This window comes from Cavia porcellus, unplaced genomic scaffold (assembly GCF_034190915.1).
Source record: "Cavia porcellus strain 051 isolate PalLab524CR breed Dunkin Hartley unplaced genomic scaffold, mCavPor4.1 scaffold_25, whole genome shotgun sequence".
Taxonomy (NCBI): Eukaryota; Metazoa; Chordata; class Mammalia; order Rodentia; family Caviidae; genus Cavia; species Cavia porcellus.
This window is the reverse complement of record NW_026947508.1, coordinates 45,353,132-45,379,224: the sequence shown is the minus strand read 5'-3', so window position 1 is coordinate 45,379,224 and position 26,093 is coordinate 45,353,132. Positions and strand designations below refer to the sequence as shown.

Genomic DNA, 26,093 nt, shown 5'->3' with positions numbered 1-26,093 from the left:
CTTGTGGCTAAGCACTATTTCAAATGCTTTTCACATACTATTTTATTTAATCCTGAAAGATTTTTTCCCTAGTATAAATTATTGTACAATTATAGTGGTGGTCTAATGTGGCAGAAGGCCAAAGCAGTACTGCTTACCACCTCCTCCTTCTTCTCCAGCCCTGATTGCAACTCCCCTTCCTGTTTGTGTGCAAAGAGAACTCCAATCAGTTGCTTGCACACCATCAATATCTACCCCATGTGCCGCTTCTGATCAGAGGTCATATAACCCTCTACCTTTCTGTATCTGGTAAAGGAGACAGCCCAACTGCTATGGGTTGTGTGCTCCTTTCCACATCCTCAACAAACCTGTTCTTTTTTTAGGTTTTGCTTCTCTATTGCATCAGATAACTCTAACATTTTGGTGCTGTGACTCAGATGGCAGAACGCTAGCTCCTGGGAGTCACTCCTAATTTGAGCTCTCCTGCCTACAAACCACCTTTCCTTCCTCCAGGACCTGTTTATTTGCTGCCCTAATCCGCATGCGACACCAAGCCTTCTCATTCATCAGAGGTGAGCTACCATCTGAGGTTTTCTGTTTCTGTTTCTAAAATTTGCAAGCTTACATCAAAAAACCTATCCATTACCAACTATGGACAGAGATAGCAGTTTTCTCATTCCTTGGGTAGGACAGCCTGAGGCAAAACTACTACCCTCTTGTTCTCTGGGACCCCACAGCCAAAGAAAATGGTGTTGGGACTTCCGGTGTCATACTTCCAAAATAGATGATGACTTCTTTTGATAAGTGTGATCCACAACAACTTTCACATTCTTTGGTGGGGGAGCTAAAGCTCTTACATTCTGAGGCAAAGTTGTTCTTTTGGCTCACTTTTAATTTGGTCATGGAGACCATTACCTAACCCTGAAAAACACACCTCTGAGGTGCCTAGTTCATAATCTTGTTGCTCTTGGCCTCAAAAAGCTGATCTTTTGTTTATACTTTTATCACAATGGTGGCAAGTTGGCAGAAACCCCGCATTTTTAGGCCTTTTTCACTTTGAAGACCAGTCCTTTTCTCATTCTGTCTTGTCCAAATACTTCTGGATCACTCTACTCTACCAGGAACTCTCCCTTACTCCTCACCAGACCCCTTAGGTGATGCATCTCCTGTCTTAGGGCTTCTCCCCCATATCTCCAAGACCAAACCCCACAGCTTTCTTGGCCAGAGGTTTCTGTGCCCCCCATGTCATTCTCTCCCCCTTCCTCACCCCCAATGATCTCTAATCCTTCCTTAGTTTCAGATTTCTCAATCCCTTCCACCTAAGCCATCTGTTCTGTCGGACATCTCTTCTTCTTTGTCTCCTACTCCTGCATTGCCATTTCCCCCACCAGCTCACCATACTTGGTCTTGTGCATTTCAGCCACCTAGCAGGTCACATGGTATTCAACTACCATCTTGCCATCCCATACCTCATGGTCCTCAGCATCCATCTTGCTGCAGTTCACATGGAGGACAGTCACCATCTTGTGGTTCTCTGCCATGTGATAATGTGCCACCATCTTGTAACAGGTCACAGGGTAATTGGCCACCATCTTGCAGTCCCTCCTCATGAGATCAGCAGCAGCCTTCTTGTTGCAGGTCACATGATGACTGGTTGCCATATTGTGCTCCCTCACCATGTAATGGGCAGCAACCATCTTGTGATCTTTCAACAGGACTACACCCAAAGCGGAGTGGCCCCTATCTGGTCTTCCTTGGAACTCCAACAGTGCACAAGGTTGCTGGAGTGACATCCTGGTTCCACATCACTCAAGCTAAGTGGTGTTCTCTTAACCTTAATTCCCCTGGCTCTAAACATCCTGATCAGTCATCTCATCTCCTGTCTCCCATCTCCATGTCACCAAGGCCTCACAGCCACAATTTTCAGGATAGGTCATGTTTTGTTATCCTATTTGGTTCCTGATCCCTTACAGTGTATTAGTTAACTTTTTCACTACAACTATCTTAGTTCTTTCTGCCCTCAACTGTTTAGTTAAATATGAGACCCCTGTAGGTCTAAAATCTTGCATCACTTATAGTGACACAGCCACAGCCTTCCTCACCCTTAGTGTATAATTTCTCAAACATGATTCAACTGGCAGGCCTTACATTTTTCACGCTTCCCATTCCCCAGTTCAATCCCCGGACCAAGGGCAAGTCCTACCTACACTTTCATCCCTTCAATGGGGGAATAGTTACCTCTTGTAACTTCACCCCTCCCAACCTCACATTTATTTTTCAGATTCTTAACATGGCCCTGCTGGAATGACACATTTGGATCAAGCGCACTTTTCCTTCTACATTTCCTGGGTCCTTTAATTATGATAGTGACCTTCCTCTTCAGAGCACCTTGTCTTTTTATTTCTCCAATCTGGTATGTGAGCATTTACCAATAAGAAACTCCTTGTCTGGGCTGAAACACCTGGTACCAGCTCTCCATGGGCATCAACCATTATCCTGTCAACCCTCTAGACCCCAACATAATGCTCCTGTCCAGCAAGAAATAGTAAGATACAGTCTGCCCTTTTCCTAACAATACAAAGATGGGAATGAAAGGTTCTTGCCCTAGTATAAATTACTGTACAATTATGGTGATGGTCTAATGTGGCAGAAGGCCAAAGCAGTAATGCTTACCACCTCCTCCTTCTTCTCCAGCCCTAATTGCAACTCCCCTTCCTGTTTGTGTGCAAAGAGAACTCCAATTGGTTCCTCGCACATCATCAATATCCACCCCATGCACCACTTCTGATCAGAGGTCATGTAACCCTCTGCCTTTCTGTCTCTCTGGTCAGGGGAAACAGCCCAACGGCCATGGGTTGTGTGTTCTTTTCCATGTCCTCAATAAACTGTTCTTTTTTTTACCTTTCACTTCTCTCTTGCACCAGATAATTCTAACATCCTATAACAACTCTATGAAGTGGAATTAGCCTCACTTTGCTGATGAAGAAACAGACACAGAGAAGTTAACTACTTGCTTAATATTGCACAGTCAGTAGTGGTATAGCAAAGATTTAAACCTGTGTGATCTGGCTCTATGGTTCACGCTCTTGATTATAATACTATAATGCTTCCAGGAAAACAAGACTCATCAAATCTCCTCACCCAGGGCCTTTGCACTAAACTACAACTCCAGGCTATTTTATTTTTTATTTTGAGACAGGGTCTCACTAAAATCTCCCAGTGGGACTCAGCCTTACCTTCCAAATTCTGAGTTTATAGGCAGTATCTTACACCTGCTTGGAAATTTCTCTGAAGTCTTTTTTTATCATTCCCCTTTATGAATGCTAAACTCCCTAAATACATTGTCTGCCTTCACATGCTGTTTAAAAGTTGCAAACCTTTGAATATAAAATGACTTTTCTTTTTTCCTCTTGAGGAATTTCTACTGATTTCTCAAAACCCAGGTAAAAATGTCTTCTCTCTGAAGCTCTCCTCAATATAGTCTCCCTCATTGTACTTTTAAAACTGTCATTTCTTATCACATAATGTTGTTTATTTGTATTTTTTCTATTAACTTTAGCTTCACCTAGGGCTGGATTCTTGTTTATTTATATAGGATCAGTGGCAAAACTGGTACTGCAAATGAAAGGCACTAGATAAGTTACAAATGCTCAAACACCATTATGGTCTGCTTTTCTCACTTGAACCACACTGGCCATGTCTTACTATTTGCACTAGTGAGACTCAGAGTTTAGAATGAAATAAAAGATTAGATCTTTATCAAACTGATTTAGCTTCAATTACTTTTTGGTTAGGTAGTCTGGTTATCTGAATACTGTTCCTCTTAACTCTAAATCTTTTTCCTCTGACAGACCCAATAATTTTGCCTTCAGTTTTTTATATGTATTATCTTCATTTCACTATGGAGAGCACACGATTTTGGTGAGAGATGGAAAAGTGAGCATAGATAGAATATATTTTCAGTTAAATTTTCACTTTACTATACTTATGTAATATAGATTCTTAATTAGGCTGGATAATTTAAACTTGACTCCATATTATTATCCCTCAAATTAAAAAAAAATGGCTATCCCGCTCTTTGAATTTAAAGTCTTATTCTAATGAGATAGTATAAAGACTTTTTGAAAAGATTGCTGTAAACTATACACTTTACCTGTGATTGGAGTCTTCCAGTATGAAAATTTCGAGAAATGAAAACACTTTGAGAATGGGGTTTGAGAATCTTTACCGCTGATGATCCTTGTCTGAATCTGTCATCAATTACTGTAAAGCTAGAATTTTGAAATATTTTTCTGAAAGATATATTATACAGAATATTATAAATATGAGTTATATTAAAATCCAAGTAAAATCATTTTCCTAATATTTAAACATAAAGGTTTAAAAGTCAGAATAGTATGTTACAGCATATTTACTTTTAAAAGCATAAATCAATTTATATGCTTTCTCATACATTAGATTTCATTACACTTGTTTTATTTATAGAAAGCAAATTAAACTACTAAACATTTCCAGTCTGACTATTAACTAAAAGTCATTGATATACTTCCCTGTGCTTGTGAGATAATTAGTTATCTTTAATGTTGGCATTTTCACATTAACTTTAATAGCAAAGGAAATAAAATGAAACCCATTGATCATATGTGGTATACAATAACGCATCTTGAAAATATAAGAGGAAGGAGACTAACCAATGTAACCAATGACTTTTATTTTTTCCCCCTAAAACTCAGTGACCTCTAATGGAAGAGAATCTGAGATCTTTACCACCCGTGCAACCACAAACGAGTGAAAAGTTTAAAGATAGTGACTCAGGAATTAAATAGCTGATGACAAGCAGATAAGTATAAGGGAACGTGTCTTCAAATGGTTAGTATGGATTAAATATTTCCAGACAGCACAATATTACATAGTACTAAAGAGAAATGAACTATCAGACCATGAAAAGATTGGAAGAAATTTAAATGCATGTTATTAAATGAAAGAGGCAAATCTTAAAAGGCCATGTATTGTACAGTTTCAATTAGATGGCATTATAGAGAAGGCAAAACTATAGACTGAAAAGATCAGTGGTTGCCAGACTGGGGGAGGGAGGCATGAGCAAATGAAGCACAGAGGATTTGTAGGGCAATAAAAACGCTCTGTGATGCTGTAGTGGGGATACATTTGTTCAACCCCAGGAGGTGCCCCACCAATACTGAGCTTTTTTCTGTGATACTAGGAATTGAACCCAGGGTCTTTTCACTGAGCTACATCTCCAGCCTCTTAATTTTTCTTTTTTTGTGTCAGGGTCATTTCTTAGTAGTAACTCTTTCCCCAAAATAATAATGCTGATTGCCATTTTTTCCTTCAGAAGTACTGGAAACTTTCCAAATTAATTCAAGCGATCATGTTACTTAATGAGGTATTAAAATGCAAGGATTTATTCATTCATCAAATTCAATTCACTTAACATGTATTTACTAGGTACTTATTACATGCCAGAAATGATAAGTATTATGTACATAATGGGAGGGAAAAATCACAGTGTCCTATGGAATTATTACTGCTCTCATATAGCTTTAAAAACAGTAAAGAAGACATTATTAATCAAATAATCAGGCTGGCCATGGTGGCTCACATCTGTAATCCTTGGGAGGCTGAAGCAGGAAGATTGCCACAAGCTCAAGGCCAGCCTAGGCTCTATACTGAGTTAAAGGCCAGCCTAAATTATATAGCAAAACCCTGTCAGAAAACCAAGAAAAAAAAATCACAAGAAAATGACAAATTGTAACTGTGTAAAGTGCTGGTACTGCAGGAGTAGGTAACAAAGGGAATGCAGCTGGTAAGAAAGGTCAGGAAATGGTTTCCTAATTAAAGGCATGACTGAACTGGGCAATTGAAGAAATAGCAGCAATTAGGTAGTTTGGCGGAAGAGAGGAGATATGCAAATAAGCATTTTCTAGGCAGGAAAATATCAAGTATTAAGACTTACTGGCCAGATTTGGATAACGGCTGGGTGTGGTGGTGCAAACCTATAATCTCAGAGTTGGGGAGGCTGAGCAGGAGGATCACTGTGAGTTCAAGACCAGACTAAACTACAAAGTGGGTTCAAGGCCAATTTGAAGTACGTAATGAAACTCTCTCAAAAAAGAGAGGGGAAAAAAACTTCCCCCAAACAAACAAACAAACCAGATTTGGGTAATGTAGGAGTGACACAGGAAGCAAAAGGGAAAGTAGGACATGAAACTGAGAAGTATGCATGGGCAGACCACATGTGGCCTTGAAAGACATTCGTTCTGTCTTTATCCCAAAAGCAGTGGGAAGCCCTTTCACTTATAGTGAAGGTGGAGAAGTTTGGGGTGATTCGATCAGATTTGCACTTGGGAAGCAACTTGCTGATGTGTGGAGATGAGATTAAATGAAGACAGTATTGTATTTGGGCATGGGTGGTGGTGTGTGCCTATCATCCTAGCACTCCAGAGGCTGAGGCAGAAGGATGAAGAGAATTTGTGACTAGCGTGGGCTATGCAGTGAGACTCTGCTTCAAAAACAAATAAGTTAACAAACTAACTAAATAACTAACTAAAAAATAAAGTTGTAATGACTATTGCTGTAGTCACTGTAGGAAATAAAGATAAATTTGCTAGAGTGGTGGAAGTGGTAATGGAGAGAAATGAATAGATGTGATGGATTTGTGAGCCAAAATAAATAGAATTTGGTGACAGTTCAAATTTACCAAAGACAGGAAAGAGAGAGGTTGCTATCAAGCATGTTGTCTAATTACAAAAGGTGAAAAATCCTTTCTTTGATTCTATGTACTTTGGTTATTACTCTTTATTAGCTTCTGCAGACACAGACACAGACACACAGACACACACACACACATGCACACGCACACGCGCGCACACACACACACACACACACACACACACAGAGTTTTTTCACCTCTAATGTTCTCCCTGAAGATGAGATTCTCAACCTGTCATTGTATCAATATCTTCAAGGTTACTACTGATTTCTATGTTGCTAAATCCAAGAAGCATATTTCTATGTCCTCAAAGTACCTTCAAAACGCAACTGGCTAAAACTTTTTCCTCTTGTAATGCTTTGTGATTTTGACTTCTTTGACACTAGATCTTTCTGCTTTCCTTTCCTCTCAGATGTGGATTGTTTTCGGCTAGATTTCTAAATGTTGGTAGTGTGAAGGACATAATTATAGTTCTCCTGTTTCCATAATCATTCCCTGGTTAGTGTTATCTAGTTCTATGTTTTTTAAAATTTTATTTACTTTTTTTTTTTTTTTTTTTTTGTGCCAGGGATCAAACTCATGACCTCTCGCTTGCCAGGCAGGTGCTTATGTCACTGAACTAAATCCCCAGCCCTAGTTCTACGATTTTAGATAACTTTCTATATCAAATTTTCAGTCCTAATTTCTGTCCTGAAGTCTATACATGCATACCCAACTGTCTATGTGGTATTTCCATTTTGATGCATAATTAACTTTCAGATTTACATTCAAAACACAACTCCTATTTTTCATCACTCCAAAACTTAGTCCCTTTTATGATCATCTTATTTCAGACAATGGCACAACTACTCAAGTACTCATGGTAAAAACATAAGCATCAGCATTAATTCCATCAGTTCATTTATTTTCATAAATAAGTCTGCCTCCAAATCCTGGGTGTCATTTCAGTGTTTCTGTTTGCTGTTGCATCTGGTGAACTGGCCAGGAAGACTGATCATGCTGACCTCTTTGGTCACGAGTGTGGCCCTTACACATGGAGCAAGGACCTCTTCTGGGTCCTGACAAGAAGGCATGTCCTTGAGATTTCTCAAGTCTCCTTAGAGGTCTGGAGGAGGATTCCTCTTGGGGTCCTCATCAGACCCCAAAAAGAAAGAGGATACATTTTGTCTGCCTGCCTGTTGTCCTGCCTGATTCTGGTAAGAATCCTGGGACATCCCAGTTAGTCCAGTTTGGACAGAATAAAAGCTTGATCAACTCTTGTTAGTTAAGGCTACCCTCGAGGGAGGGGGGATTGGATATTTAACCTCTGAGTGTCTGCTGAATGATTGTGTGAGTGAGTGGACCAGACAGCATAAGCAATAGGCTGCTCCATCTGTGCAACAAGACTGGAAAGCACTGTTCATGGTGACAATGGGCCCTTACCCGTGATTCTGTGGCAATCAACATATGAAATAACAGACGCCTCATATCATCCTTAGCTAAGTTGCACCTAAGTTTCTGTGAGGGATGTGTGGCCAGGTGGGCATCTGAATGGCTTGCTCTCTGAGGTGTACCTGCCCTTTGTCTGTTGGGGGTGCACAACACACACATAGAAAGTTAGAGATCAGAATTAGTCAAAACTCACCATCCTTGACTGCAGAAAAAAAAAAAGGCTTTTACAGAGCTAAAAATGAAACCAAATTGCTCCCTCCATTTCTGAGAAAAAGAAAAGAAAGGCCCATTTTCCTTGAGAATTCCACCTTGTACCCTTGTTGGCTGCCGCAATTGCTACCAACACCTATAGCTTCACTCCCCACTCCCGACTCATCTACTTCTGGCCAATTAAACTGGTTTCAGCTGTATTGCCTGTATTCAGCCACACAGGCACTCCCTCCAGAACCTGTTTCTATCCTGGTCATATGATGTCATCTAATGGCCACTTGAGGTGACTGTCATCAGTTCCTTCAAGTTCCACATTTGACTGAGGAAAAATTGGACTGTCAGCTCTGACAAATGAGTTGCTATGGCCTTTCCCAAAGGTCACCCTGTCTAGAAACCTAAAACCAGTCAAGCACATCTCAAAGACATCAAAAAGGGGGACAAAAGGACCATCAACCACTGTTACCTAGAAGGATGATTTTTTTTAAAAAGCACCTGATGTCCACAAGAAAATCCAGTCTGACAGATGACCACTGTCACTGGCTATGAGTTATAAGGACTATGGTCACTAAAAAAATAAATGTCCATTCAGATTATTAACATAACCACTTTCAAAAGCTTCAACTTGGATCAGATGATAGAACTCATTGGTCTGTCAGACTCAGACTAGGCCAAATTGAGCTTCCTTTTTCAGCTAGGTCACCAGCAGCCCCTCACACTGTCATTGGAGAAACTAGGATTCTTGCCTCTTGCTCTTTTTGCCAGACACAAATTTGCAGCCTGGGAGGACATCTCCTGTGTAAGCCAGTCTCCATACCACATCTGGGAAGAGATTTTCTCTTCAAATTACAAGTGATCATCTCTTTTGCACCAAGTTAGTCAGCCTCTGTCTTGTTTAACCCTGCACTTTCAACCCTAATTGTTTCCTGAGAGAAAGACAATGTCTGAGATAGATAATCATACTCCTGAAATTCTGAAAACTTTCCTCTCAAAGGTATGAGTCAAAAACTTGCCTCTTGGCCTTACCACCAACCATGCCACCTCACTGTGGCCACCCCCATTGCTGTCAAATATCACAGGGAACAAAAACAGGCATCCAGCCACACATCAGTCTGATAGGTTTTTAATCACCTTGGGCAAAATCTCCATGCCATCAGCAATACAGTCATCACCTTGCACTCTGAAGTTCCCAAGATTTAAAAGATGCCTTCCTCTACTTGCAAGTTGCTCTCATAAGCCCCTTCAGCTGGGAGAACCCTCAGACAGAAGGCCAGCTCACTTGGACTCAATTGCCAATAACAGGCTAAGAACTTTTCAATATTTTTAGAGAGACCCTAGCCATCATAGTCCCTTGAGAAAGAAAAAAAAATGAAGCTTCAAAATTACAGAATATCTGTAGACTGTCAAACAACTAAAATACACCTCCCCTGCCAGTAAAGCCAGTTCAAGATCTCTGAGCTGCCAATGCCACCATAATTGCCTCAGTCTCCTGCCACCCACAAACTGCTGGTACACCTACCTGGACCTAAAGAATACCTTCTTTCTTGAGTTGGCTCCTGTCAGTCAGCCCCTCTTCACAAAGACCTCAATTCTGGACTCAAAGGTTAACTCACCTGGACTCAGTCTCTGTAGTTAAGATCACTTCACTTCTATATGCTTACTCAAATTATCAGTCCCTGGGAGTGCCCAGTGACCCGAAAGGCCTGCCTCCCCCTTTGTCTCTGCACTCTACCAGCCACTGTCCTTCTGATCAAGAAAGATGACAAGCTCACCTTAGACCAAGGCCTAGCTGTCCACGTGCCATATGCTGCATTGGAATGCACTTTTCTAAAAAATAAACCCCCATGACCAATCTGTTTACATATGGAAGTAGCTCTCTTAGGAATAAAGTGTGACAGGCTAAATATGCTGTGGTCACCTTGGACAAAACTATTTTGGCCAAGATTGTCCTGAAGCGATGAGTGTATAGCAAACTGCTTTCTGATGCTATTTGGAAACCTGCTACCAGTGACACAAGATAATTTTGTCCAGAGGCCTAACCCTCCTCTGGGGATTTGATTAACTGAAAACAATCAACCCCAGCCATCGACCTGCCCTCACCATATGTTCTGCAAGCTCAAGCTGCTGTACTGGCACCCATACCCCTGAAGCTAGTTCAGGCCTCAGCATCTGTGTCACTGGCCCTGACCTCATACGTTAGGGTGGACTCTCTCCATTTAAAGATACATAGATAGATTACACAGAAATAAAATGTAATCCTACAGAAGCAGGTACATTTTAACTACTTGTACAAATTTCAGAAATCCAGCCTTAGATTCATTGAAAATTTTACCTGGATGATTCCTCTGAGGCTCACTTTAAGGAGACAGTGCACTCAAAGTCTCGCTCTGGTCATTCTGGATGCTGACCAGTCCACACACACGGCTGAGGCCCATGGACATAGTTCACAGCATTGCCCCCTGTTGCTGTGGTTTTTCTTAATTGACCTGGGCTCTGCTTAAATCCAGTCCTTGCTTTTCTGCTCCCTGATAGCTGTGTGCTGTTTGTTTTTGTTTTTGCCTTACATCTATGAATGCTTGCTCTAAGAGAATAGAAAAAATGCTTGACCAAGATTTGACGAATATCCAAGACACATTGGACATTTTCCTAGATCAGAATAAGTCCTTCATTTCCTTGTCAGAGTCAATTTTGGGGGAAACTATAATAAGGTGAACAAACCACAAACTTCTGGTGGAAAAAACTTTCAGTCTTGGGGACTTTGACTATAGCCCATCCTAAGATCACTGACAACCCTTCTGGTTAGACCTTGTCTCAAAAGATCATTAAATGTAATATGCGTAGCAAAGATTTGCTAGGGAAATCAAAGAGTTGCGGGGGATGTAGCACAAAGTACGCCCCCCTTAGCCAGTACACTTCAGTTTGTTAGTTGCGTAGGCAATAGTTTCTGTTTCATTCTTGTTGCTCCTGTCTCTTAGAAACAGCTGGTCACTGTGATGCATAGCTGGTCACTGTGATACACATTGTATAAATTAATCTCCAATTGCCAAGCCATTCTGCCTCTGTATTTCTTGCTTGCTTATCTCAGAAAAGCTCTAGACCATCAGAGATCAGGGCCTGATATTTTGGGAATGATCTCCCGTCAGTGCCCATCAACATAAATAAATCTACCTTCAAGTCCTGGGTGTCATTTCAGTATTTCTGTTTGTAATTGCAATGTCTTCTAGAAAATAAAATAGAGCTTGATGTCCCTTAAACTTCTAAAGCACAAAATTTCTGTTATATTAGTCTATTTTCTTTCAATTTATTTAAAACACATAAAACCTTCTTTCTTCAACCAAAAGACCTATGATCAAATCCCAGATTATAAAATCAATACTATAATAATTATTTAAGTATAATACATATATTTTTTAAATTTGGGGGGTTCTTCTGAGACACAGTCTTGCTATATAGTTCAGGCTTGCTCTGAACTCCCTATGTAGCCCAGGCTGGCATTGAACTTGTGGGGATTGTACTGCCTCAGCCTCCCAAGTGCTGAGATGATGGGCATATGCCACCATTCCCAGCTGAGTTAAATATTATTTGAAAAAGCTCTTCATTGAATTTTAAGAGATAAAATTCAATATTCTAATAAATCTTACCTTCGTTTACAAATCAGGAACCACAAAGCTGATGCCAATGCAAAGAAACCTATTCCCAAACTAACAGCACAAGCAGCCAGAAAATAGATTAGGTAGTTAAGCAATCCTACAAAAAATAATAAAAGATTATTTGATAGGAGTATCTTTATTCTCTATGTAAATAAAACTATAGACTATTTAAATTATACAATAGTGTAAACACTGTGTGTTAGAGAATGTCACAGGCATCTTGCAGATTAGCTTCCATAGTGCATTTCTTTGACCCTGCCATGATTTGAAACTTTGGTTTTGTTTTTCTATGTATATATCCAACCTGCTCCTTTTCTTGTCAAGTTTTTTTCTTCTCAGTCCAGCTAAGAATATATCATGCCTGGAAGTCTTCTGACATAAGACTTTTTTTTTTTTTTTTTTTTTGCTGGTGGTACTAGGGATTGAACTTATGATGTTGCATTTGCCAGGCAGGTGCTTATGTCACTGAGTTAAATCCCCAGACCCATGGAAGGTGCACTGATAGCTGCAGGCCAGATGAGTCTGGTGCTGGCCAGAGAGTACAACTTTGCTGAGATTGTCCACTACCCCATCAATAAGCTACTGCTAGCTTGCAGGAATACATTGCATGGATTTGGACTCTGTCTCCACATATTGTCTACCAGTGACAGCAGACAAACATGGAAGTGGGCTTCTGTCTGTCTCTCTCTCTCTCTCTCTCTCTCTCTCTCTCTCTCTCTCCCCTTCATTTTTTTGTTGTAATTTTTTTCTCCTTCATTGTTTGATCTTGCTTTGTTATGAGTATGAATGTGGTTTCTAGCCTCTTCATGATGGAGATTCTACTCTGTTCTTCCTTTTATCTTTCCTTCTAGTCTTCTGTCCAGTTTCCCAAAGTTAGTGTTATTCCCTATTGTCCTTCAATCTTACTTCTAATCTCTTCCTTTTCTTCTCCTTCTCTATTTTCTCCTTAACCCATTTTATTTTTTTGTCTTTTTTGAAACAGGGTCTCGCTATGCAGTTCAGCCTGGCCTTGAGCTCACTTTGTAGCCCAGGCTGGTCTTGAACTCACAATGATCCTCCTACTTCAGCCTCCCGAATGCTGGGATTACCGGCGTGAGCCACCACACCTGGCTAACCCATTTTATATTTTAACTCATGAGGGCAAAATTGACATATTAAAGACTTGTATACTGAATATAATTTTCTGGTTTGTTTTAGATTTTATGATGCAACCACCACAATCTAGTTCATTCCATTAAAAGTGGAAAATTAATTATTATCTCACTCTGTAATTTTCTAGGCTGTATTTGCTGCTATTGGCACCACTATAGCCCAAAATGATTTAATTGTTCTAAACAGTTGTTCTTCCTGGTAGTGCATGACTGAAATTGACTGTGTCCCAGAAAATACTGTGGCACAATGCCAAATGATCAGGAATTGGGCCAAACAAGCAGAAACTTCTCATCTCCAATGAATTGAAAAGACAGGATCTTTCAACAGACTCTAACCCGAAAATCAAGAAGATACCTCAGAGAAGTAGTCATTATCTAAGGATCCTAATTTCTAGCAATAAAACAACCCACCACAGGCAACTTACAAGCATCTCCCAGAATTCAACTAAAAAAAAGAAAAGAAAAAGAAGACATACAAACAAGATACGTTCCCTGACAACTAGTTCATCAAAGGAAAATCAAGGAGGCAATTAGGTGGAACAATCTGAAAGCTTCCCACCTGGCCTCTCTGAGGTGGTAGCAACAAAGCAATTCAATGAGGCTCTGCAAAAAATCAAGTCACAAATAATTTATCAAATACCTGCTGAGATGGTGTCCACAATGAAGATTATCTTTAGTGATACTAGAGCAGATACAGACCAAAAAAAAAAAAAAAAAAAAACTTAAGAAAATGATGGAAGCTATAAATGCTCAGCATAGGAAAGAAATGGAATCCCTAAGGCAAATTCAAGCAGATTTCCAGGAGAATAAAGTTCCATTGAAAATACTTGTATTGATTAAGGCAATGAGAAGACATGATCACAGATATAGAAGACAGGCTTGCAGTTAATGATCATGAAAAGAAAGATTTCTCAAAAATATCAATGGTCCATAAGAAATCAGTCCAGGGGCTGGGGATTTAGCTCAGCGGCATAAGCGCCTGCCTTGCAAGCAGGCAGTCGTGAGTTCGATCCCTGGTACCGATAAAAACAAAAAGACAAAAAAAAAAAAAAAAAAAAAAAGAAAGAAAGAAAAAGAAATCAGCCCAGTAGCTGCGCTAGATGAGACAAAGAGAAATAATTGGATTGGTTGGAGTCAATCAGAAAGCAGAAAATACCACAAATGATATTAAAAAAAGAAAAAAAAAAAACCTGTTCACAGACTTCATTCTACAGCCAGGCATGTAATAGTCAAGATTCCAGAAATTCAACACAAAAATATAATCTTAAAAAGTTGTTAGGGAAAAGAAACTAATCATCTATAAAGGAAAGTTCATCTTACAACTGACATCTCAACACAAACCCTCAAGGAAAGTTTGGAGCAAAGAATTTCAAGTTTTTAAAGAAGAAAACCTTCAACTGAGATTGATGTACCCCACAAAACTATCTTTCAAAACTTATGGTAATAAGATACTTCCATGACAAAGAACATTTAAGGACAGTTCAAACAACAAAACCAGCACTCTAAAATGTTTTGAAAGGTGTTCAAGAAACAAATAACAAAGACTAAAACTCCTTGAATCCCAACAGAAGAAATCCACCAGGCAAGCCAAACAATTAGACAGAGGGAGGGGAGAAAGGAAGGGAGGCAACTACAAGAAAACAACATGATGAGTAAGTCAGTACATAACAGTTACAATCATCAACGTTAATGGTCTCAATTCATCAATCAAAAGACACAGATTGGCAGAATGGATCATGAAGCAAGATCCAACAATATGCTGTACACAAGATACGCATTTAATTCAAACAGAAATTCATAGACTGAAAAATCAAAGGATGGAAAACAATACTCCATGCAACAGGAACATGGAAAAAAGCAGGTGTAGCTATTCTATTTGCAGACATAGTGGCTTTCAAGCCAATACTGATAAAGAGAGATAAAACAGCTCACTACAGTCTTGTAAAGGGAGTAATCCAAGAAGAAGAGATAACAAGTATAAATATATATGCAACAAATACCAGTACACTCAACTATATAAAGCAAATATTAACAGGCATGACAAATGAAATAAATACTAATACAATTGTAATGGGGGAATCTCAACACCCCCCTGTCACAAACAGACAGATCAACTAGGCAAAAAAAAATTGACAATGAAATATTAGAACTGAAACAAGTGGACTTAGTAGACGTCTACAGAGTGTTCTACCCCACGTGCTCAGAATATACATTCTTTTCAGTTGCACAGAGGACATTCTCTATAAAGACCACATCCTGATAAATTCAAAGGAATTGAAATTATCCCATGCATATTTTCAGACCATAGTGCAATGAAATTGGAAATTAGTGGCAAAAGAAACCATAAGAACTCCATAAACACATGGAAATTAAATAGCACCCTACTGAACAACCAATGAGGTCACAGATTAAATTAAAGAAGAAATTAGACAGTTTTTATACCAGAACAATGATGATAGTACAATATAATGGAACTTACGGGACACAATGAAAGCAATCCTAGGTAGAAAATTTATAACAGTAAATATCCACATCAGGAAAACAGAGCAATTGCAAATAAACAACTTAATGGTGGACCTCAAGTTTCTAGAAAAAGAAGAGAAGGCTAAGCCACAAGCTCATGCAAGGGAAGAAATTATAAATATCAGAGACTAAACAATACAAAGGATCAATGAATCAAAGAGTTGGTTCATCTGTAACCAAAACAGCAAAGGCAATTCTGGGCAACAAAGGCCAACAGGGGCATCCCAGTCCCTGACTTGAAATTATACTATAAAGCTACTGTGATTTTAAAAAAATGAAACAAGGTAGTACTGGCAAAAAAAACCAAACAAACAAAAACCAAACAAACAAAAAAACCAGACTTGATGATCAGTAGAACAGACTGGAAGATGCAGAAACAACCCCAGACATGCTCAGCCACTTCATCTTTGACCAAGGTGCCAAACACATTTACTGGAAGAAAGATAGCCTTTTTAGTAAACAGTACTGGAAAAATTGGCTCTGCACATGCTGCAGGTCAAAATTGGACTCATATTTTTCACCATACACTAAACTAAATTTAGAGTAAATATCTAAATATTAAAAGAGAAACATTAAATCTACTGTAAGATAGAATAGGTATAAATCTTGAAGACGTTGATGTAGGCAAAGAAACTATCACAAAGAATTAACAACTGGGACCTCATCTTATAAGAGAAACTGCCAGCAAAGTGAAGAAACAACCTACAATGTGGGAAAAAATATTTGTCAGTTGTTCCTCATACAAAGGATTACTATTGAGAATATATGAAGAACTCAAAAAATTCAGTCTTCCCAAATTTAAAGACCCACACCAAAAATGGGCATCTGAGATCCTGGAAACAACCCAAATGAGGAATAGATAAAAAAAAAGATGTGGTCTTTTTATCAGCCATATAGAAGGATAAACTTGACGTTTTTGTAGGTAAATGGATGGAACTACAGACCATACTCATAAGTGAAATAAATCAAGCTATACACATGTGATAGTTAAGATGGTCATGCTACTGCTTTCTCTTAGCTCACTGAAAAGAAATGTTTGTGCTAATATTGTTTGGAAAATTAAATGCCAATAACTTGTACTCTAAGCAACTAATTTAAAGATAACAATATGCAATGTTTTAACAATTGTTATTCTTCAATTACCTAATTTTGAAACTTTATTTTATCTTTTTCTTAAAAAATGACATAGAGGAACTTTAAAGGTATATCACTAAATTAAAAAAAGATAATTAGAAATAAAGGAAGCAAGAGATGCAGTCTGGTTGATCAACACTTCATTAAGATTCTGAAACCTGATATCATAGCAGAAAGCAACTGGAAAATGCTTTCATAAAAGGCTATTTAGAACCAGAAGGGTCCTAAGACAACCAAGGAGTATATTGTTTGGGGAAAGGGGCTAAATAATATAAAACTACTTGAAGATCTTTTGATGGGAGCATATTGTCAAGTAGTAAGGAACATGATAAAGATTTTGTTGTTTTCATACTTTTGTTTCTTAAGTAATTTCTAGTTGCAAGATAGTGCCTCTCAAATCTTAGTTTTGAAATACCATGTTTGTGTAATCAAATATAATAAAAAGTATTAAATTATGTTTCTTTCTTCTAAGGAGATGTTATTCCTTCATCTACTTGAAGCTCAGTAGGCTTTTGGACCACTGTAATTAGTAGAGTACAGCTGACATAATGTAGTACTAGTTCTGCACATAGCTCTTAACTGGATTTGTAACTTCCCTTTCCCCTTTTTAGATGCCAGGCACTACGTTAGAAGCAGGACTCTCCTCAGGAGTGTTGCGAGGAAGCCCAAGAAAGGCTGGACAAAGAGTGCCCTTATTGAAAGGAAAAGAAGGCAAATGCACCAAGGCACCAGACATCTTGGGAATGGGTCTGTCTGTTCCAGTTCATCCAGCTGACTCTATGTGGACCCAAGACAAACCATCCAGTGGAGCTCTTGGAAATCCTAACCTACTAAATCAGAAGCAGGAACAAGCTAGCAAACAACAGAAACAGCAAAAATCAGATGCAGAATTTAAAATTTTCTTTAAATATCAAAAAATAATAGAAAACCCAAGTACACACGATATATCAAACTAAAACAGCAGTTACAAATTTTTCCCTCAAAGAAAACAGCAAGTCCTGAAAACTTTACAATTTCTACAGTATACCGATGATCTAACAATTTCTTATCTTATAGAATCTCTTCCAGAGAACAACAAGACATTGCTGGTTGGTTGTCCAAAGACATTTTCCTCTATTTTCAAGCTAAAAGGTGAACTTGACCCAGCTTCACATACCATTAGATGAAGCCATGTGACTGAGTTTGGACCAATAGAATCTGAGTGCCAGTGATGTCACAAAAACCTCTTGAGCACTCTGCTCTGCCCTTTCCCCCTGACTGGGATGGAGATGACTCCCAGGGAAACCCTAGAAGCCATGTATTGATATCACCTCATTGATCAACTGTCTAATAGACTACAGAAAATTTAACCCAACAACAACAATGTATCATTTTTTTCAAGTGCACATAGTAATTTTTTAGTTGAAGACCATTAAAATTTATAAATAATACATTTCTAAGTAATTCATGGGCTAAAAAAGGGAGAGAACAAATAAAATAAAAACACAATACATCAAAGCTTGGGGGATGCTACTAAAGCTGTACTTATGGGCTACAACTTACCAATTTTCATAATAGGTTAATCCCCTAGCTTTCTAAAGTAATAAATCCATTAGTATAGATTTCAAAAAAAGTTTATGATACTATGGTCAACTACTGTCTTAGTTACTTTTTTAGTCTCTACCACAAAACACCTGACACCTACAACCTAAAGGAGGAGAGATTTTATTCTGGCTCCCGGTTTTTCAAGGGTTCAGTCCATAGTTGGCTGGCTCCGTGGTAGGAAGAGCATGGCAGAAGGGTCTGGTAAAGGAAAGATGCTCAAGTCATGGCAAGCAGGAAGCAGAGAAAGAATGGAGGAGCCAAGGAGGGAGAGATGCCCTACAGGTCACACTTGCAGTGAACTTCTTCTAACCAGGTTCAATTCCTAACAGCACCATCCGGGGTGCCCTCTGAACTAATCACCTAAAAGCTCCGCCTCTGAGTGTGGGAGGCTTTGGGGGGCATTCTCCATCTAAACCACAACAATATGGATCTAGATTCTGTAATCTAATGGTTTATATGGATAGTCAAAGGGGCTTTACAAACTACCTCTCCGGTGGCTTGTTCACTTGTTACAAATGAAATCCAATGGAATAGATAGATATTTCATCAGTTCTTTCTCCTGATCTTCACTGCAAACATTTTAAACTTTCTTCTTTTTCCCAAGTTTTCAACACCATCTACCACTAACTTTAATTTCAGATTAACTGTTACCTTTGCTGCTTTCAAGCATGCTCACACTTAAAAATGTTGTAAGATATGGTGGTGCATTCCTATAATACCAACTATTCAGAAGGCTGAGGCAAGAGGAGCACAAATTTGAGGCGAGACCTTAAGTTATAAATTTTGCAGTTATATTAACTGCATAAAATTTGAACCTTATGTAAAACAGATTCTCTTCTTGTATTTTTAAATAACTTGTACCATCTTTTGTCAGAATTGACAAGATTATACTACTGATTTCTCTCAGTTCATTGAAGAGAAAGTTTTGTGCTAGTATTATTAAATGCAGATGTCTTGTACTCTGAGTAACTGATTTGAAGATAACAATATGCAATGTATATGCCATTGTTACCCCTAATTATCATGTTTTGAAATTTTTTTCTTCTCTTCAAAATAAATAAAAGACAATAAATTGACAAGAAACATTACTATATTTTCTAAAGATTTTTACTAGGGATGCATTTTCCACATCATCAAACTGGCCCTAAATAAAGTTCCACATAAAAAACTATTTTTTTCTGCTAAGGCTAGTGACATACCTGACATGTTTCCTTTTATATTTTGGCTTCTAGGACACTTAGAGTTGTCTTAATTTAAATGTAGTTACTATGTAGATGTTATATTTTAAAAAAGTATTTGCCAATCTTGAATCTATTCCTTGCTGTATTTAAAAAAAATTTTAGCTATAAGACTTTGTTATAAATTGTATTATATTCATTACATAAAGAATGCCTCATGCCTTAAAGTTAGTGTCCTGGTCTTAATATCACTCACAACAAAAAACGGTTTAATATCAATTGTGCCAAAGTCAATATTTCTAATTAGAGAAAATGCAGTACTTTCCATTTTCCAATTGGATAATACTAAATGATTTCCTTATTTATATCTGTGTCTTCAATTATGTGTGGTTTTATAGCTAATTCTTCCATGACGTCTATCTGGAAATGTTATTAAAAAATCAAATGAGCTGCCATGTATGGTGGTACATATTTGTAATCTCTGGTACTTGAGAGGTTGAAGCAGGAAGATCTCAAGTCAAATCTAGCTTGGGCAATTTAGTGAGACTCATTCTCAAAATAAAATAAGAAGACCTGGGGATGTGTAGCTTAGTGATAGAGCACTTGTCTACCACACATGAGACCTTGAGTTCAATTCCTAATAATGAGAGAGAGAGACAGACAGACAGACAGACAGACTGAAAGACAGATAAAGAGAAAAATTAGATGGTCAAAAGGTATAGGAAAATATTTTTTTTTTTTTTGGTCTTTTTGAGACAGGTTCTCTCTATGCAGTTCAGGCTGACTTTGAGTTCACTTTGTAACCTAGGCCGCAAACTCGCAATGATCCTCCTGCCTCAGCCTCCTGAGTGCCGGGATTACAGGCATGAACCACCATGCCCAGCTGGGAAATCTTTTATGATGGATGCCAAGCTATAACAAAAATCCTTTACAAAAGCAGTCTAGGTAAAAATAATCTGTGCAATGTTCTATAACTACAACAAACAATCAGAATACAAAAATAAAAACTTCTCTGGTACCAGAGAAAATGTAGTCATTGCAAATTTTCTTAGAACTAATCTTTTTATTTAGAAGTTAGGTTAGTTTTAGTGGAAGAGGTAAAGTAACTTCAAGTCAGTTCTGACTTGAGTTCTGATTCTGTCTCCTGACATTTATCTTGGGGAGCTTTGGAAATATAGGAGCCATTGGATAAAAAAATTAAAAACTGGAAAGTTATTAAAACATTATTATCAATATAGGTAAGAATAAAAGCCAACCTTCTTAATTCTCAAAATAGATTATCTACTTTATGAAAATATATGCTAATTTTCCTTTAAGACATAATTAATGACTTTGCATCCTATCCAATAGTTATCTGTTTTATTTTACAGAGAACAAAACAAAACAAAACAATGGGAACAAAATTGGATTTCAAAACCAAGATTGAAAGAAATCAACCATGGTTACTGTCATGCACACTATTGTCCTCTAAATAGAAGCTTGGACCACCAGAAACAGGCATGTAAAGTCAATCAAACAGCACAAGCACTGTGTTTCTTTACTTTAGTTGCTATAATCTCAGAAATCTCAGATGTGTGACTTCTAATTTCCTCTGTGTTTATGTCACTTAATATAAGCAACAACTTTAAAGACACAACTTTAGTTCCTGCTTGAAACCAACAACTTCAGAAAACTATCAGCCTTGATTCAAGGCCATTCAATAGTTATCTTAAACTGATTGCTACCTGACCACTCAAAGTCAGTGTACACAAATAAAATTTTAAATAATAAAAACATAACAAACAAGTAGTGCTTATATTAAGTGACTATGGACTTGTTCTGAGTGAGGTTTAAGCACACAACGTTAAACTATATAAGCGCTTAATGTCTCTTTGCTTCAGTTGCTGTCTTTTCAGAAATTTCAAGTGTGTGACTTGTAATTCCTTTGTGTCCAGGTCTCCTGGACTTTTGTTCTGGATGGGCTGGTGGTTTGAGAATGCACCTTGCTCCATCTTGATATTTTTCTGTGTTCCTTGAACCAGTGGCTTGCTAAGTTTCAGGTGTCTCCTGCATTGGCTGCACAGTGGGCTGGGCTAGGTACCTGGGTTCCTCTGATCCAAGATCCACAAGGTGGCCAAAATATGCAGTGTGGCTGCTCACTGATGTTTCTCCAATGGCAGTGGAACCCTAGGGGCATGACTTCCTCTCCTCCAAGATGCAGTAGCCAGCTCACTAGGGGGTGTAGCTTCTTCTCCTCCAGGATGCAGTGGCTGGCTCACCAGGAGAATGTGATGTCCTTTACTCCAGGCCTGTGGCAGCAAATTCACTGGGAAGTGTGACTTCTTCTCCTCTGGGCATGTGGAGGCAGGCTCACCAGGGGTGCATCACTCTCTCCCGCCTGCAGTGGTGGGCTTACTGGGAAAGTTGTTTCTTTCTAACAAACTGACCATTACATTTCTAAAGTTCTGAAATAGCTGACACAACATGGAATGACACAGCTTTAGTGCCTGCTTGAAACCAACAACTTCAGAAAACTATCAGCCTTGATTCAGGGCCATTCAATAGTTATCTTAAATTGATTGCTACCTGACCACTCAAAGTAAGTGTACACAAATAAAATTTAAAATAATAAACATTGAACAAACAACTAGTGCCTATATTAAGTGACTATATCAGAAAGTATATCTAAATGACAAGTTTAGTATTTCTAAAGAAATACCTTAATTTAATAAATTATATTTTAATAATTTGGGTTCAAGCAAAGATCTAATAAAGACATTATTATATAGAAGATAATTACATAAATATTGTTTTATACACAAGTTCTTTAGAATTTAATATTAAAAACCATTCTTATTAGGTTAACTATTAGCTGCATTCCCTTTATCAGATAATAAGAGTTAAAAATACCCAGTATTTTGCTTTGTATACTGTGAAGTTTAGCTAAAATTGCATGTTTGATTATAGAAATTATTTTAACTCAAATTTTTAAAACTGTCTTTTCTAATTCAATTTCTAGTTTTCATTTTTTATGTCATCAGGTCTATTATATATGACTTTTATTTGAAAATCATTTTAAACTCTCTCTGAAAAGAGACAAGATGCACAAATGAACAGTAGGCAAGTTCCAGCAAATTTTTAAAAATCATACTTTGTACATACTTCAAGAAAAATTTATCCTTAAATAAAATTTAGTTTGCTAACTGGCAAACATAGGAGTATAACTGTAAAGGGTTTATATTCTCATTTGACAAATCATTACAGAAAGTGAAATTCATAAATTTCACACATATGTACATCTACTATGTGTCAGTACTGACCTAGCATCCAGTTATACCCTGGTAAACAGGAAAGATTCCTGGGACTCATATTTTAGTAGGAAAGGATGAATAATAAGCACATAGACAAATGTCTTAGTTATTTTTCTTGTTGCTGAGACAAAATACCAGACACCCAAAGTTAAAGGAGGAAAGGTGTATTGTAGCTCACAGTTTTCACAGGTTACAGCTCATAATTGGCTTGCTACAAGGCAAGGTGGCATGACAGAGAGGAGAAAATGGTTCATGGCAGGTAAATAGCAGCAAAGCAGTGAAGCGGCAAAAACTAAAGCATGAAGCAGCAAACAGTAGTTCTCTTTCTGTCCCTTACACTCTACTTAGGCTACCTACCTAAGGACGGGTATCACTCACACCTGGGATAGCCACCTTTAACCCTAACATCGCACCATTAATCCTAGCATATCATCCTTAATCCAGCATTACACATCCTAGTTCCAGCCATCTCTGAGAAGCCCTCCTATGACCACTTGGGCTGTGGTGGGGCAATAGCCCCATCCAAGCTATAACCATGTGATGATTCATGTCAGTGGCTTCCAAACCTCATGCCTTTGCATTATGCATTTTTGATTGGTTCATTGTCTAGCACTTGGATTGGAAGTATGAGTGCTATACCAGCCAAGGGGTAGAGCCAGGATGTGATATAATGGCAGGAAGAAGGTGTGTTTCTCTCTCTTGCCAGTTTCTGCCTTGCTGTTTGCAGCTGCCATGAACTGCAACCCCACCATGCCACCCTGTCTTGGAGCCAACTGAAACCTGGACTAACACCTCCAAAAACTAAGAAATAAATCTTTCCTTTCCCAATTTTGGGCATCAGGTATTTTGTCTCAGCAACAAGTAAAAAGTAACTAAGACAGAATTTGGTATCCAGAGTGGGGTCATTGCTATGATTATACCTAACCATGTTTTTCAAGAGGCTTTGGAAATGGCTTGTGGGCAAAGTTTGGAAAGGTTCAGGCATGTCGCCTGGATGCATAGAGCTGGAACAGTTTAGGTTGTTCTGTAGAGGAGATTCTGTTCAGAGCTCAGAAGACCGGAAGGCTGATAGAAAGCCTCATGGTAAAGACCAGGCTTGGGAGGTTTCTGCTGGGAAGAAGGGCTGCATTGGTTATTGGACTCCCCATGATGTGTGTTATGGCTTGGCATGAGTCCTGGGGGCCTGCATTTTGCTCATGCCCAGAGACTTTGCCTGAGACTTAGACTAAGGGCAATGGACTGATTAATCTGGCAAAGGAAATTTCAAGGCAGTGAAATGTTGAGGCTGTGGGATGGTGATACTTGGAAGCTTTTAGCCAGCTTTATGTTGCAAATCAAGAGCAAAGAGGCCAGCAGGACAATTTACAATACTGTCAGTTTAGCCAGAAGGAAAGCTCCAGTAAAGCTGTGGATTGTGGCTGTGGGCGGCCGCCATGAACTGCAGCCCAGCCATGCCTGCCTGTCTTGGACCCAACTGGGTGTGGACTGAAACCTCCAAAAACTGACTTCCAGGAGAACATGGCGGACAGACAACAGCAACTACCGGAGGCTCTCTGAAAGGCTCAGCTCAGAGGCCAGGAATGATGCGGACTAAGGAGACATGAACCGGTAGAGATATGCTCTGCTGACTCAGGAACGAACTGGGCTGAGAGAAACCAACTTAGAATACAGTCCTGGCGCTAAAATAGGAACAGAAAAGACTCGGTGTGGAGGCTCGACCCCGCGCCATTGGAAACCACGATTTGGGTTTCCCGCCACAGGGCGGCTGGCTGCTTCCACAGCGGCTCACCAAGGAGAGACGCGCAGAAGCTCTGGAAACGGGAGTCTGCGAACGGAGTCGAAAACAGGACGGACAAGGAGGCATACACGAAAACTGACTGGTGGCGAGGTGAGTGAGAGAAACTGACACTCTACCACAGTTTGACTCCAGCGGAGGACTTTCTGGGCTCGGGCAGTCCTGTAAGAGCAGGGCGCGGTGGCGACTCCAGCCGCACATTCCCCTCTCGGATGGGATTGGTAAAAAGTGCCTGGCCTGCGTGACGCTGCGGGCGGACTCAGTAGGCTGGCCTAACCCAGATCCCAGAGCCTGAAGGTGGCCCGGAGGAGCGACTGACTCCCGCGTAGGCTGCCTCCTCCGCAACTCCCTGGTGCGCAGCGGTGGGCGGGAACACCTAGCCAGCGCAATTTGATCAGGCTGTGGCTGACAGGCAGGGAAGCGGGCCTCCTATGTAAGCTTGCATTTTATAAGGAACAGAAAATATGGGGAAGGGAAGCAACAAGAAAGGCTCCTCAGCCCCCAATTCTGAGAAACAGGCAATAGTGGACACCGCACCAATATACATTAAGCGCCATATAGGGAGCCTCATAGACCAATTCAGGAATGAAGTTATCAACGACCTGAAGCTAGAAGTATGCAGAATAGTTAGAGAAATGCTAAGCACCACCCAGGAAAAAACAGATGGTGGAATGGAAGAACAGAAAAAGAGGGGAGAATTGCTTGATGGAGAAAACAGAGAAAGCATAGAGTATGTGAAGCAGGTTCAAAGGGACTATCAAGAAATTAAGAAGTCTATCCAAGACTGGCATAACAGCTTGAAAGAAACTAAGGACAGACTATCTGAACTGGAGGGCAGACTTGTAATATGGGAGAATGAAATGAAAAACTTCTTAAAAATAACAAAGAAACAAACAGCAATAATACAAAGACAAGAAGATGATAAGAGGAGCCATAACTTAAGGATTAAGAACATAAAAGAAGAAGTAGGGACACAAACAAGTGAACTACAAAAGCTACTCACAGAAATAATCCAGGAGAATTTTCCTAATTTAGCAAAAGATAAAGATACTCAGATGTGTGAGGCATACAGGACCCCAGCTACCTACAACCCTAACAGAGAAACACCCAGGCATATAATAATAAAAATTCCAGAAATTCAATACAAGAACAGAATATTAAAAGCTGTAAGAGACAAGAAACAGACCACTTACAAGGGAACACCCATCAGAATTACAGCAGATTTCTCTTCACAAACCATCAAATCACGAAGAGCATGGGGGGAAATAATTCAAGCTTTGAAAGATAATAATCTCCAACCAAGATTGAGATATCCTGCACAACTGTCCCTGGAAATTGATGGAAAAACAAGGTGCTTCCAGGATAAAGAGGAACTGGGGGAATTTGCAACCACCGATTCAACCCTACAGAAAGTATTGCAGGATATTCTAAAAAGAGAAAA

The 26,093-nt window shown here is 39.1% G+C and overlaps 1 protein-coding gene and 1 non-coding gene across 2 annotated transcripts in view; both read right to left on the bottom strand.

The window, feature by feature from the left end:
• CUNH1orf185 (chromosome unknown C1orf185 homolog) overlaps window positions 1-26,093 on the bottom strand; it is a 60,421-nt gene that overhangs the window by 23,562 nt on the left and 10,766 nt on the right. The window contains 2 exon segments of the mRNA XM_063235134.1: window positions 4,133-4,271; window positions 11,989-12,140. Coding sequence (XP_063091204.1) covers window positions 4,133-4,271; window positions 11,989-12,140 — 291 coding nt within the window.
• On the bottom strand, window positions 21,969-22,104 carry LOC111754895 (small nucleolar RNA SNORA2/SNORA34 family). Its single transcript, XR_002789567.1, has one exon. It is a non-coding gene; the product is annotated as a small nucleolar RNA SNORA2/SNORA34 family (small nucleolar RNA).